The following is a 12,102-nucleotide window of genomic DNA, read 5'->3' as shown; positions in this document are numbered from 1 at the left end:
GCTCTAGACTGGAAATGGTGCGTGGACGTGGATATATTCAGTTTGTTTGTTAGCACTACCACGGATATGGTACACATAATCTCTGTGCAAGTGTTTTTGATATTCATTTTTTTCTTTTATTTGCTTTTGGTTATCTGGACTGGATACATTTTTGAATTATTATGTATGTTATCTTTTCCTTTGGTTTATTGACTTAATATGTTATGATTGCTTATTTACCCGAATAACTGGTCCCACTTCAATTTCTGTAGGTGAGTTATGATGAGGGGATGGAGGTTGGGGTCAATTGTGGTTCTCTTAATTTGTTTTTGGTCGTGTGGATTTATGTTGTAGAGAAGCTGTTATAGTGCTTTTTTTATTCTTCTTGAAGTTCTTTCATTGGTGGAATAAAGGTGTATTGTAATTTGTGTGGTTTGCTTTCTCTTTCTCTTTTTGCTTTTATTTGTTGATGTCTCTGTAGTGGTGTTGAAACTTCTTTTCCATAAGTTTTTTTTGTGATACCTTCTTTCGGTTTGTTATGTTTTCCTGCCTTGTTTGGGTCTTTCTTATAGTGAGAGTTTCCACTTTGCTTAAGCGTGAGACACTCGTGTTCTGTCTACTATTATGGTTGTATTTCTCGAATACTTTTTTTTGTTTCTTGCGAAGTTCTTTGTGGTGTTATATCTTTTTTTAGTATTAACAATCTTAATGGGACTAGAATAATAATAATAATAATAATAATAATAATAATAATAATAATAATAATAATAATAATAATAATAATAATAATACATTAAAAATAAATGAATAAATATTAGTTGCAGAGAAAACAAAAATAGAAATATAGGTAAGACCTTTTGAGTATTATGTTTTTCATCTTGTGTACTCGCACCCCCGTGCTTTGACGTCTGCATATGCAACGCTCTCATTTCTTATTCTTCTTGTTTTTGATTTCCTTTCCTCTCTGTATATTTGTATATATTCGCCACATACATCAAAAACAAAAAATTTTCCTTTAGTATGATGTGGCGACGCTTTCTACGTACAGCATTTGAGCAACCGTTCTGTGCATGGAGGTCTGTTGTGCATATTCCCTACGGTGGTACTGTGGATGAACAGGTGACTTTTGTGAAGAGCGAGATTCGTTCACTTCCACAACAACGACGACGTCCAGTACGTATGGCCACATATAGACATATGGAGAACGATTCGCCCAACATGAAGATGGAGACAACTGCGGTATCTATGGGAGTCCAGCAAGATGGTGTATTCAAGCAAGAGCAAAGCTCAAGGCATAGTTTTGAAAATGCAAAAGAGCAAGAACAACAACAACAACACCCGCAAGAGAAAGATATGGCAGTACATGATCCTGCGACGGTAGTAACACTAGACTCACGCAGGCGAAAGTTGCACCTTAGTCCTGTACAACGTGAACTCGTTTGGAATGCACGCAGGCGGGAATATCAACAGTTGTTGGTGCGTATTGTGACTTGTTTGGAGTCCCATCTTGCGCCTATTGAGAAGTGTCACGCTCTGTTAGCCCTTCATGAGGAAGTAATAGTGAAGCGTATTCGACTTCGTGTAGACACTTATGAAGATATCTTTCATGTCTTTTATGCTGTGGCGACACTCGGCACATCCGCCCCTGCATTAGCAGAAGAAGATGTGGTGGATCGTCATCTCACATCATCTTCAAGTCTTCTCCCGACGGAGTTTGCGAATGCTACTGTGGCAGCGTCTTCACTTCTTGCAGGGCCATTATTACAGAGTCTCTGGTCCATGTATCGATACATGATTGATAGTGGTACCAATCCAACACCTCGTGTTGTACAGTATGTGATGGGTATTCTAGAGCGTTATAGTAAGAAGGATGCCATTGTAGAAGCACGAGCACACTCTCTCATGATGGATCTTGACCGCTTTCATCTCACCCCAACGGAGTACACCATCGCTGCTTATATTGGGGTTTGTGATTGGAATGGTGTAATGCATCTAGCAGTGGCTCGTGTGACGGACTATCGTACAAGACACGAACGTCAGGCCTCAGCAGGCATTTACGCACGTTTGCTCTTTGGTTTAATACACAACCACCAATATGATGAGGCACTCTCCTGTATGACGACAATTGATAGTGTTGCTGTCACCCCACATCTTCTTAATGCCGTTTTGAATACCGCTCGTCACTCCCGAGATCCACTTTCCGCCTTCACACTGTATAAAAGTGTGATGGGGAGACAAGGGAACAGTATAGCGCCCAACTCACACACTATCTCTATCTTGTTAGAGTCTATGAGATCGACAGGATGTTATGATGAGGTTGACTTTCTCCTGCGTGAAATGCGGCGTTTCCGTGTAAAGGGGAACAGCAGAACTCTGAATAAACTTCTGGAAGTGTTTTTAAAATTGGGACGCAATAAGGAAGCTATTGCACTTTTTAAAACAATGGATAATAAGGGTGTGGTGGTGTTTGATGAGTTTCGACGAAAGTGTGAGGAGAGACTCTCCTCTTCTTGTTAATTCTGATCTAAGCGAAACAAATAGTGTGGTTCAGTGTAATGAGGCAAATGTGATAGTTTGCTTGAAAATATTTTTATCATAAATAGGCAGGGTATTTTTTTTTTCTTTCCTTTCCTCTACCCCTCTTAATTATTTCTATGTTTCTCTATTGTAAAACCTATTTTTTCTTTTCTTTTCTTTTTTTCTCCTTCTTTGCTTTTGTTTTTTATTTTTTTATTTGTATTCTGTAAGTCATTCTAAATAAATGCAGTGGAGTTCGGAGGAACATAATGCCCTCCTGCAATTCTTAAGTAACGTCACTTCCTCTGATCCTGCAGTACAGGCGGAAAACATCTCGCAACTCCACCGCTTGCAGACTTGGAGTGCGGCACCATACGCTATATTGGATGTATTATGCCATGAACATTACCCTCTTTCAACCCGGCAAGCCGCTGTTTTAATTCTCAAACAACTGCTACAATTGAACCCAGAGTTTGTTCACACATTAGATGTTGGGGCAGTTGAATCATCACTCTTGGGAGCTTTGGCAGATCCAATCCCAGCTGTACGTGTGGGGGCTAGTCTTGTAGTTGCTGCCATTGTAAGTGAAGGTGGTCTTCTTAGCAAGTGGCCTATGCTGCTAAATACACTGCATCAGCGTTCATGCAATATTGTAGTTCAATGTCAAGAGAGGAAGGATACAGAAGGATTTTCCGCCATCGCGATGCTTCTCATTGGCTTATCCACGTGTACAAGAATTCTATGTGAAGAGTGTAGTACAGTACTTTGTGAACTTGTCAGTATGAATGAAGAGACATGTAGTTGCCTTAGTGAACTTCTTGGTAATTTATTGCATGCTACTTCCATTCTTCTACATGAAACAACCTCTTCTATTCCTGCTATTGAATCGGTTATTAAAGCTGTAACAAGCTGTTTTACAGAGGATATTTTTTCACTTCATGAGAGTAGTAATAATGATTTAGATACTTCTCCAGAAGTAGGAAATGAAACCAAGCATTCTCCAACCCATGATATACTTAATTACGCATTATCCGTTCATAAGGCTTCGTGTCTCCTCATTGAGAATCTCTCTAATGGGATGGTTAGTACAGGACTTGTGCCTGTGGTTTTAGACTACATGAATATAACCCTTCAATGGAACTCTTTTGGAAGTTCTTATACAACACGTGCTGTAGCTGCTGTTCTCCCGCAAGTCTTCCTCTGTATGATGAATACTGACGAACAGACTCTTGTTCTTTGTCTCGATTTTATCAATCATCTCGCCCAGCATGAGGAAGGTGGAAGGTTGGTACTGTCAAGCCTAGCTTCAGAAGCAGCAACAGCTATCTTTCGCTGTAGTTTGTTGCCACCCTCGATGCTTCTCTGTAGTCCATCCTTGGAACAAACTACACATATTCCAGATGATGAGACCACCGTCCGTGCCTTTGTACAGAATCAACAGGCAACACTGGCAGCAATCGATGAAGATGATGAATATGATTATGATTATGATGGTAATGATAAAAGTAATAATAATAATGATAATGATAATAATGATTCAGATAATGAAGAGTCCGTCACATCGGTTAGGCAAGCCCTAACAGAGCTACTGGATGTTATGAGTTGTACTTGCCGTGAGGATATTCTTGCACATTTAATGCCAAAACTCTTCTCTATACTAACATCTGAATCACATGGTGGGGATAATGAATCTATGCAGTTTATAGAATATGCCTTATTTCTCTTCTCAGAATTGGTGGAGGAACTTTTTGATGATCTTGATACTGTCTTTGTGTCGGGTGTCGTACAGAACTGTTGGGTTACCTTAGCTACAGGTTCTTCTTCACCGTATTATATTCGCTATCAAGCTGTTCGATGTGTAGCACGAGTTGCGAGTGGGTGTGCAGGGAGTTCACAAGGTTTTTCCACTATAAAGGAAGTGTTTTCTCCTTCAAGAGCTATACAACTGCTCACAGATGTTATTGCTGATGATGGTAATAAACAGGTTCAGTTGGAAGCCATTCAGTCTATTACTACTGTTATTCTCTCCTCACTAGAGGATTGTCGTAGGAATAACACTTCAGAAGGTTCAGAATGTTTTTCATCTGTTTTCCAGAGACTATTCTCCATATTTCCACATATGCAACTTGGCGCCCGAACAATGATGTACCGTTGCATCTCAAAGATTTTCCCTATGGCGTTAGATATTCCTTCTCTTATCGATGAAACCACCGTTATGCACTCCATTACAGTTCTTGGGACCCATGGTCAACAACTCGCTTCCGTATTTCTTCCAAACACAACACAAATAGCTTCTTTATCTTCTGCAGTGGAACTTGTATCACTTCTAAACACCCTTGTAGATGTTGTTTTTAACGCTGGGAGAATGGTTATAACACAAACCCTTAACCCTTTGGTCTCGTTCGCTACTATGGTGTTAAGTTGTTGCCATGATGAATCCACCTCTTACACTTCTTCTGTTTCTTCTTCAGCGTTAAGTGTATATGGGAGTGATCTTGCTACACTTGTCTTTGATATGCTCGATGCTTGCTGTGATGCTGTTCTGAGTGATCAAGAATTACTCTCTCATTCAGAGGCCGCTATGCATGGGAAGAGACTATTGCATGAAGTAATACTAAAATACTTGGAAGTAAACCCACAATTTCATGTGGTGGAGCTTTGCTTTCAAATAATGGAACACCAACCAACTGAAGTTGAACTACGACGTTCCTGTCTGGCATTTTTAACTAGTGTTGGGCGTTTCTATGATGATTTTACCATTATTTGTAGAATTTATCATATCTGTATGAACGAAGTGACTCGTACCCCTGTTGCAGAAAAATCTATTAGTAATGCTTTTCTTTGTCTTTCGCAGATATTTTTTCGCCTCATTCTTTCAAATCAAGAGGAGAAAAATTATTTCTTACATAACTCTGTCTCAGAGCAGGAACTAAATACTTTAGTGAAGATCTTATCCCATTCCCTTTCCTCAGCAGATGTACGGAAGTCCACGCATATGAAGACTAATGCTTTTAGTTGCGCTTTGACTTTGGCTGTTCTTCATCCAAATGCTTTTTTACACTCTGAGAAGATACCTTCAATATGTCGTACTCTCCTTGAGAATGCTGCTTTGTGTCTTCCTCATATGGAAAATGATGTGGGAGATCAGTTTCGTGTATTAACCATTCTCCCATTGCTGTTATCCAGGGAAGAGCAGCAAGAGCTACTTCAGTTTCGACAGCTTCCAGCGATGGTGAAGATTTTAAACGTGGTTCACAAATTTACTGTAAAAGCTCCTGTAGAACTTGGAAATGAAGTTAAAAAACAGTGGATGCCTTTGATGGAACTTTAATTACTTTTTTCTCTCATTTTTCTATATATACATATACAGTTACAACCTGATGTTTGTAACTCTAACTGTAGCTCTCACTCTTAAATAATGTCTTCCCCCTCTAAAGGAAGGAAAAAATAAAAACTTTTTTGCCTTTCTTTCCTTATTTTTTTGTATTGCTTTACTTTTTCTCTCTCTCTATTACTATTACTACGTATATATATATATATATATGTGGACTCATCATTATCTTTCATGAGAAACAAGGTATTAGGTGTATAGTACCATCACTATAATTAATGAAATCAGCAACTGCAAATCCTCCTCAGACAACGTGTGATGCGGCGTCTAAGGGGTATCATGTATGTGAATGCTACGGTCACACGCAAGATCTGCCAGAGTACAAAAAACTCGCTGTTCCACGCACACTTCAAGGATTTCATGCAAAGGAAGGTGGTGGTTGTCCGTGTATTCCCAAAACAAAGGAAAAAGGTATGAATACTCTATACTGCAGTAGCAATCCTGCCACTTGTGAGCGAATAAAACCGACAGAAACATACCGTGCATACAGTCCTGGGAAGCACAAGGTACATCTTGCTGATGAAGTTTGTGAAGAAACCACCGCCATACGTGATCCAGCTACAGGTACTCGTTTGGTATTTCCAAACTCACGCAACTACGGCGGTACAGCAACTCAGCGTAAGTTTCGGGCCATTGGAGATCCGAAAGAAAAGACACAAAAGGAGAAACGCTATGAGCGAATGCAAGATCGTAAAGAGTTTCTTAAAGCTGTCCTCCGTGATGAGATACGTGATCTCCTCGCTGCTGAGGAAGAACGTGAATCATTGGAGCTTCAAACTGGACTTCGTGGCAGTCGGCATGTGCAAATGTTAACGTATGCTACCACTAAAGATTCTCAAAAGCGTGGTGGTGAAGATGATGATGAGATTAAAACAGTTTCTGAACAGTATGATGAAGTGTTGGAAGAGCTACGATATGTAACAAAACAACCTGTGGGGTCAAAGGTAAACATCATACGTCTTCATTACCTACTTGAGGAACAGGAAAGACTACAGCACCTGCGTGAACAAGAGAAAAAGAAGCAAACTTTGTCCAGTCTCAAAACAACAAAGATTTAAACTAAACATGAATAGCAAGCGAAGGAAAAGATGTATTTTTAGTAGTATCATATTTAAGGTGCTTCGTATATACATATTTTACCTATATATATATCTGCCTAGTATTTTTCTTTTTCTTCTTTTTTTCTTATATCACTCTTTGTATGGACTTTCTACTTTTTTATGTGACTGATATTGATCTTGGTCTCTCTTTTACATTCTGAAATGGAAAGCATTCGCATATTTTGGTACCCCCTTATCATTTTTTTATTTATTCTATGCGATGTACTAGTGGAGACCAAACCACCCCATATCAGATGGTAAACTGAAAATGTAAAGCATGGCAGTAGTATGCCATATGGTGTAGATTGACACCGATGGAATGAAACTTTTTTATTGATACTTCCTCTAGAATTCATTCTATATCATTTTTCTTTGTTGTTGATGATGATGATGTTGTTGTTGTTGTTGGTTATACCTGTGTGTTTTTTTTTTTGTTGTTGTTGTTTACTATCTCCCTTTTTCTTATTCTTTTTGATTTCTCTCTCTCTCTCTCTCTTCGTTTAATTTTTCCTTGATATATGGATATTATATTACTAGGATATATAAGCAAACATAAGGCTTAAAAAGTCACGAAGGATAAAAATAGTCTGCAAGGTATCCAGAAAAGATGGTCACTAATACTGCTAATGAAAAAGTGAATCCCAAAGTAAGTGTGAAGGCACCGCTGCAAGGCTCCTATGGCGCAGCATCACGTCATCACAAAAGATATCATCAGTGTGATTGCTATGGACACACAGAGGGACTTCCCAACTATAAGCTGCTCGCACAACCCCGGACAAATAACTACTACTGCGCAACAGGTGGATGTCCCTGTATTCCTCGGGCCGCCGCCCATCCAGGCAGTTGGCGTCTCAAAGCCTCTCAGCTTCGATCCGCAACGCACACACTCGGTGTGGGCTGCACAAAAAAACGTCCTGGACACACATGTTGTGTGCACGCTGGTGAGACATACGGATGGAAGCCTGGTCCACACACAGTTCTCGCAAAGAATACAGCCGCTTCTGGTCTTTGTGATACCTTTGGTAACATGGCTTTTAAGAGTCGTACTGGATTGCGAGAGAAGGTCAGTGATGTGAGCAGCGTCTGTACACAAAAGTTAGAGGACCTTGAAGCCTTAATTCTTGAAGAACACGAGGCACGCCGTAATGTTGAAATGGATGTGGAAGAACTTAAAAAAATTCAAGAAAATGGAACCCAAGATCTCTATAAACAGGACTTTGAGAATGAAAAGAAGCGGAAGCTGGCAGCAGCGGCTACAGAAACGCAGTTCAATGACCTTCTGCGTGAGATACGTGCTATTGTGAAGAGGCCTCTCAATCAGACAAATATGGATATTCTTCGAAGTGTGGTGGATCGTCAAGAGCGATTGATGCAATTACGTGCAGCTAAGGCAGAAGAAGACTATCCACCAATTATTAACAATTAAGCCTTTTTTTACTTGGGTTTTCTACCAAGGATGATGTAAGAGATTGTCATGGAATCAATACCACCTACCCACCCCATATATACAAAGATACCCATACACATAAAGAGATATCCATGTCACTCTTATATTACGGTTATATCATTGTTATATCGCTCTTATATAACTGTTATAACACTGTTTTGCATTTTTTTTCTATAGGAATTACTATTATATTATTATGTATATAATCCTTCTGGTAACGGATGTATTAAAGTCATATTGTGATTGATCTTTATTTATCTCTTCATACTGCTTAGTATTGTGCGAATGCTCATATACAAATAAAAGAGAGATAGAATGAAAGATGTGAAATCTATTTTTTTGTTATGAGTTTATTCTTTTTGTTGTTGTTTTGTGCTTCTATTTTATGGGATTGTCTCCCATTGACATATATATATATGTATACATACATATATATATTTCTATATCCGTGTATAATGTATTCTTTTATTTTCTTTTTTCATTTCAGGTCTAGACAGAAAAAGGTAGTGGTTTTTTTTTTCATATGATTAAGAGCTACTTTGACTTATCTGATATTCTGACCAATGAAGAGACTGTCCCTGTCACTTTCTTAGTGCCTTCATTTAGTCTGGGAAAAGAGATTAATGTACGCACCAATGAGGGTGAGGCTCTTGAGGAAGTGAAAGCCGGCAGTGTCTCTACAATTCCCATGTGGGCTGCCGTAGCACTACGTGAGGGTGGATATCTTATTCCCCAGGTACCACCACGGTATACAACATCTGTATTTCGGGAATTCAAGACAGACCCTCTTGCAGCCAGTCTTCATGCAAAATCTCCGTACTTTTACGAGGCTGGTCTTCTTCTTTGTGCTATGCTACCGACAAATGAAGGTAATCGACTTGCAGCGCAACTTTTTAGACTGTATCAACTAAGGTATCTTAAAGTTATTCACGCAGCCTCGAAGAGAGGTTTTGATTTGACAGACGTAAGAGAAAAATTATGTGAGAGTGAGCGCTATTTATTAGACACGCTGCTCCGTGGTATGGAGAATGAACGCCAATGGCATCGCAGCATATTTTAAATAGGCAAAAAAAAAAAAAAAAAATTAAATGAAAAATGAAAAAAAAAAAATGTTTTGGATCACCTTATTTCCTATCTTTTTTCTTTGTTTGTTTTTTATTTTGTATCATGCTTCCTTATATTCATAAACACGCACACACACTATTTCTCCATCTATCTTTCTATCTATCTTTAAATATATATATATATAACTTTTATTTTTGTGTCTGCAGCCTTGTAAAAATAGTACTACTATGGGTAGTGACGGAAAAGGGTCTGGAGATGAAAGTCATGTGGTAACAGAGGCGACTATGGAAAAAACTGTGAACAGTGCTACTGTGCTTCGTTATCCCTTTCAAATTATGGAACTTGGGTGGTTGATAGAGTACATTGATACATGCTTGTCGAGGGAGGAGCGCTGGGCGGCTGCAATGCGCATTATTAACTGTTTAATGGCTTTCGCATTGATAAATGAAGATCCCTTTTTAGAGCAAGCCGCTTTTCAATTCTACGATACCATGATTGAAAAGGGTGGTAAAAAGATTTGGCCGAAACGTACTCGTGATGTAAGTCTCACTTTTGAAGCTGCTTATTCTGCCTTTGAGACAGCTTGTGTTATAGGCAAATGTCCTCATCTTGATTCAAGAAAAAGAGTAGGTCTCCTTAAGGTACGTGAGGAAGTTATTAAAAAAATTGAAAAATCATTGGAGAATACTTCAATTACTGCTGGTAATACAAAAATAAATGAAGTTTTAAATATTTCTATTTCTCGGATGCAAGCACTTAGACAATCACCTGATTCATCTCTAGCATTTGATGCTTTAATGGAATCTTTGAAGTCGCTTTTTTTCTGTTTTATCCCTTGTTTGGGTCTTTACAGTATGATACATGGATCTGGTACTAAAAATAATATCTACGTATGTAATGAATGTTGCCCTTGTTTCGCTAAACTCCGAACAACATATACCCTCTTTATAAGAGATGTTGAAAAAACGAAAATTATTGATTGTTTACTTATGATGGCAGTAAAAGAAGATGATGATTTAGTGGCCAAGTTAGTAGAAGAATTATTTACTCGATTTGATTGCCGAATTCCACTTCTTGAAAAACCTATTAGAAGAATTCAGAATGGTGCTTTATTTATAGTAAGAATGGCATTATTTGATGCTTTTCGATATGTTAAAATTCTTTTAACAAGTCTTCGAGCATCTCCTGTAACTCTTATTCCTCTTATGGATAACGTTATTCTTACGTTGTCTATCACTCGAAAAGAAATGAAGGGTATTAAAGGATTAAGCGATCATCTTGCCTTAGTAGACCGAGCCTCAGCAACTGCTGACAGTATTTATTCAAAATTGGGAACTGAAAAGTCAGCTCAAGAGCTTAATACATTAAAAGAAGATATAAATCGTATTTTTTCTCTTTTGTGTGCCCCTGAGTTCCATTTAGCATCACATAGCAGGGACCCGTTGGTTGGTAAAGGAGCTAATTTGATGTGCGGTAATCCTGGCTGTCCAGGAAAGGTTAAGGAAATGTTGAAATGCAGTGGATGCCGTGTAACATTTTACTGCAACGTGGAGTGTCAACGAGAGGATTGGAAAACCCACCGCCTCCTGTGCAATGAAATGCGTTCCCGAAAAATTGCGCCAACGCCTGTCGAAGTGGTGGAATGTCCGGTACAAACACTTAAAGCTGCCGCTCTAGCTTAAGAAAAAAAAAGAAAAAAAAAGAAAAGAAAAGAAACCGTCTATCAGAATGAAAAAAAGAAGAAAATGGAAAAAGAGTAAAAGTATGAAATATATCCTTAAGCGGAGTCTAAATAATAAAATCAGAAGGCAAGATAATTTTAAAGGAATTTTGACAAAACAATAGGAGGATAAAATATGGGAAAAATGAGAAATGATGTTGTTTCCACACACACACACACACACATATCCATTGAATAAGAGAAATGAAAACCAATTCAAGATGAGTCACATTTTATTATTTTTATTTTCATGTTTTTTTTTTTTTTTTTTTTTCTTAACTCTTTAGAAGGGGGTGAGGTCTTACTCGTTCCTTTTTATTATTTTCTATTGAATTTGTTTTTATTGGTTCTCTCTTTTTTTTTTTCTCTCTCTTTTTCGTTCTTCCTTCTATATGGGATTGGTTTCTCGCTTTTTTGTTTGTTTACTGTTAAATAGGTCCTATTTTTTTTTTTTTCTTTTTTTTCGCTGCGCACGCCCATACAAAAATAAAGAAATCCACAAATAAATTTATTTAAAAAAAATGGTAGTTGATATAAATATATATAATATTTAAAATGTAGCATTTGTTGTCGCAGCGATGGTCGTCTAGTGGTTAGGACATTCGCCTCACACGCGAGAGATCGCGGGTTCGATCCCCGCCCGTCGTAAGTTTTTCCATGGATGGTTTTTTTTCCTTGTTTTCAATAAAAGGGGGCGGCCACGGAAAGCCGAGGGTTCACGAAACGAAAAGGAAGAGCCAGGGTTTCTTTCCCTTTTTTTTTTTTTTTTTTTTTTTTTTTTTTTTTTGGCGTTGACGGGTTGCGTTTTGGCTGTGTTTGCCCATTTTTTTGTTTTGTTTTGTTTCCTCGTTTCCCGGCCGATGGGGGGAGAAGGGTTTGGGTG

At 38.4% G+C, this 12,102-nt stretch overlaps 6 protein-coding genes across 6 annotated transcripts; all 6 read left to right on the top strand.

The window, feature by feature from the left end:
* Positions 1–999: 999 nt before the first annotated feature.
* Positions 1,000–2,496, top strand: TM35_000261830 (uncharacterized protein; the record flags this gene model as incomplete). Its single annotated transcript, XM_029027920.1, has 1 exon — positions 1,000–2,496. The coding sequence occupies one exon, from the start codon at positions 1,000–1,002 to the stop codon at positions 2,494–2,496; it is 1,497 nt and encodes a 498-aa protein (XP_028880797.1).
* Positions 2,497–2,740: 244 nt separating this feature from the next.
* TM35_000261820 (uncharacterized protein) lies at positions 2,741–5,827 on the top strand (the record flags this gene model as incomplete). The annotated part of the gene is made up of 1 exon (XM_029027919.1): positions 2,741–5,827. The coding sequence occupies one exon, from the start codon at positions 2,741–2,743 to the stop codon at positions 5,825–5,827; it is 3,087 nt and encodes a 1,028-aa protein (XP_028880796.1).
* A 278-nt stretch (positions 5,828–6,105) lies between these two features.
* TM35_000261810 (uncharacterized protein) lies at positions 6,106–6,945 on the top strand (the record flags this gene model as incomplete). The annotated part of the gene is made up of 1 exon (XM_029027918.1): positions 6,106–6,945. The coding sequence occupies one exon, from the start codon at positions 6,106–6,108 to the stop codon at positions 6,943–6,945; it is 840 nt and encodes a 279-aa protein (XP_028880795.1).
* Positions 6,946–7,594: 649 nt separating this feature from the next.
* On the top strand, positions 7,595–8,413 carry TM35_000261800 (uncharacterized protein; the record flags this gene model as incomplete). The annotated part of the gene is made up of 1 exon (XM_029027917.1): positions 7,595–8,413. The coding sequence occupies one exon, from the start codon at positions 7,595–7,597 to the stop codon at positions 8,411–8,413; it is 819 nt and encodes a 272-aa protein (XP_028880794.1).
* Positions 8,414–8,957: 544 nt separating this feature from the next.
* Positions 8,958–9,494, top strand: TM35_000261790 (GINS complex subunit 3; the record flags this gene model as incomplete). The annotated part of the gene is made up of 1 exon (XM_029027916.1): positions 8,958–9,494. The coding sequence occupies one exon, from the start codon at positions 8,958–8,960 to the stop codon at positions 9,492–9,494; it is 537 nt and encodes a 178-aa protein (XP_028880793.1).
* A 232-nt stretch (positions 9,495–9,726) lies between these two features.
* TM35_000261780 (uncharacterized protein) lies at positions 9,727–11,181 on the top strand (the record flags this gene model as incomplete). The annotated part of the gene is made up of 1 exon (XM_029027915.1): positions 9,727–11,181. The coding sequence occupies one exon, from the start codon at positions 9,727–9,729 to the stop codon at positions 11,179–11,181; it is 1,455 nt and encodes a 484-aa protein (XP_028880792.1).
* Between the last annotated feature and the right edge of the window lie 921 nt (positions 11,182–12,102).

This window comes from Trypanosoma theileri (genome assembly GCF_002087225.1).
Source record: "Trypanosoma theileri isolate Edinburgh chromosome Unknown TM35_Tth_26_V1, whole genome shotgun sequence".
NCBI lineage: Eukaryota > Euglenozoa > Kinetoplastea > Trypanosomatida > Trypanosomatidae > Trypanosoma > Trypanosoma theileri.
The sequence above is the reverse complement of the archived record's forward strand: the minus strand, read 5'-3'. Positions and strand labels throughout refer to the sequence as shown.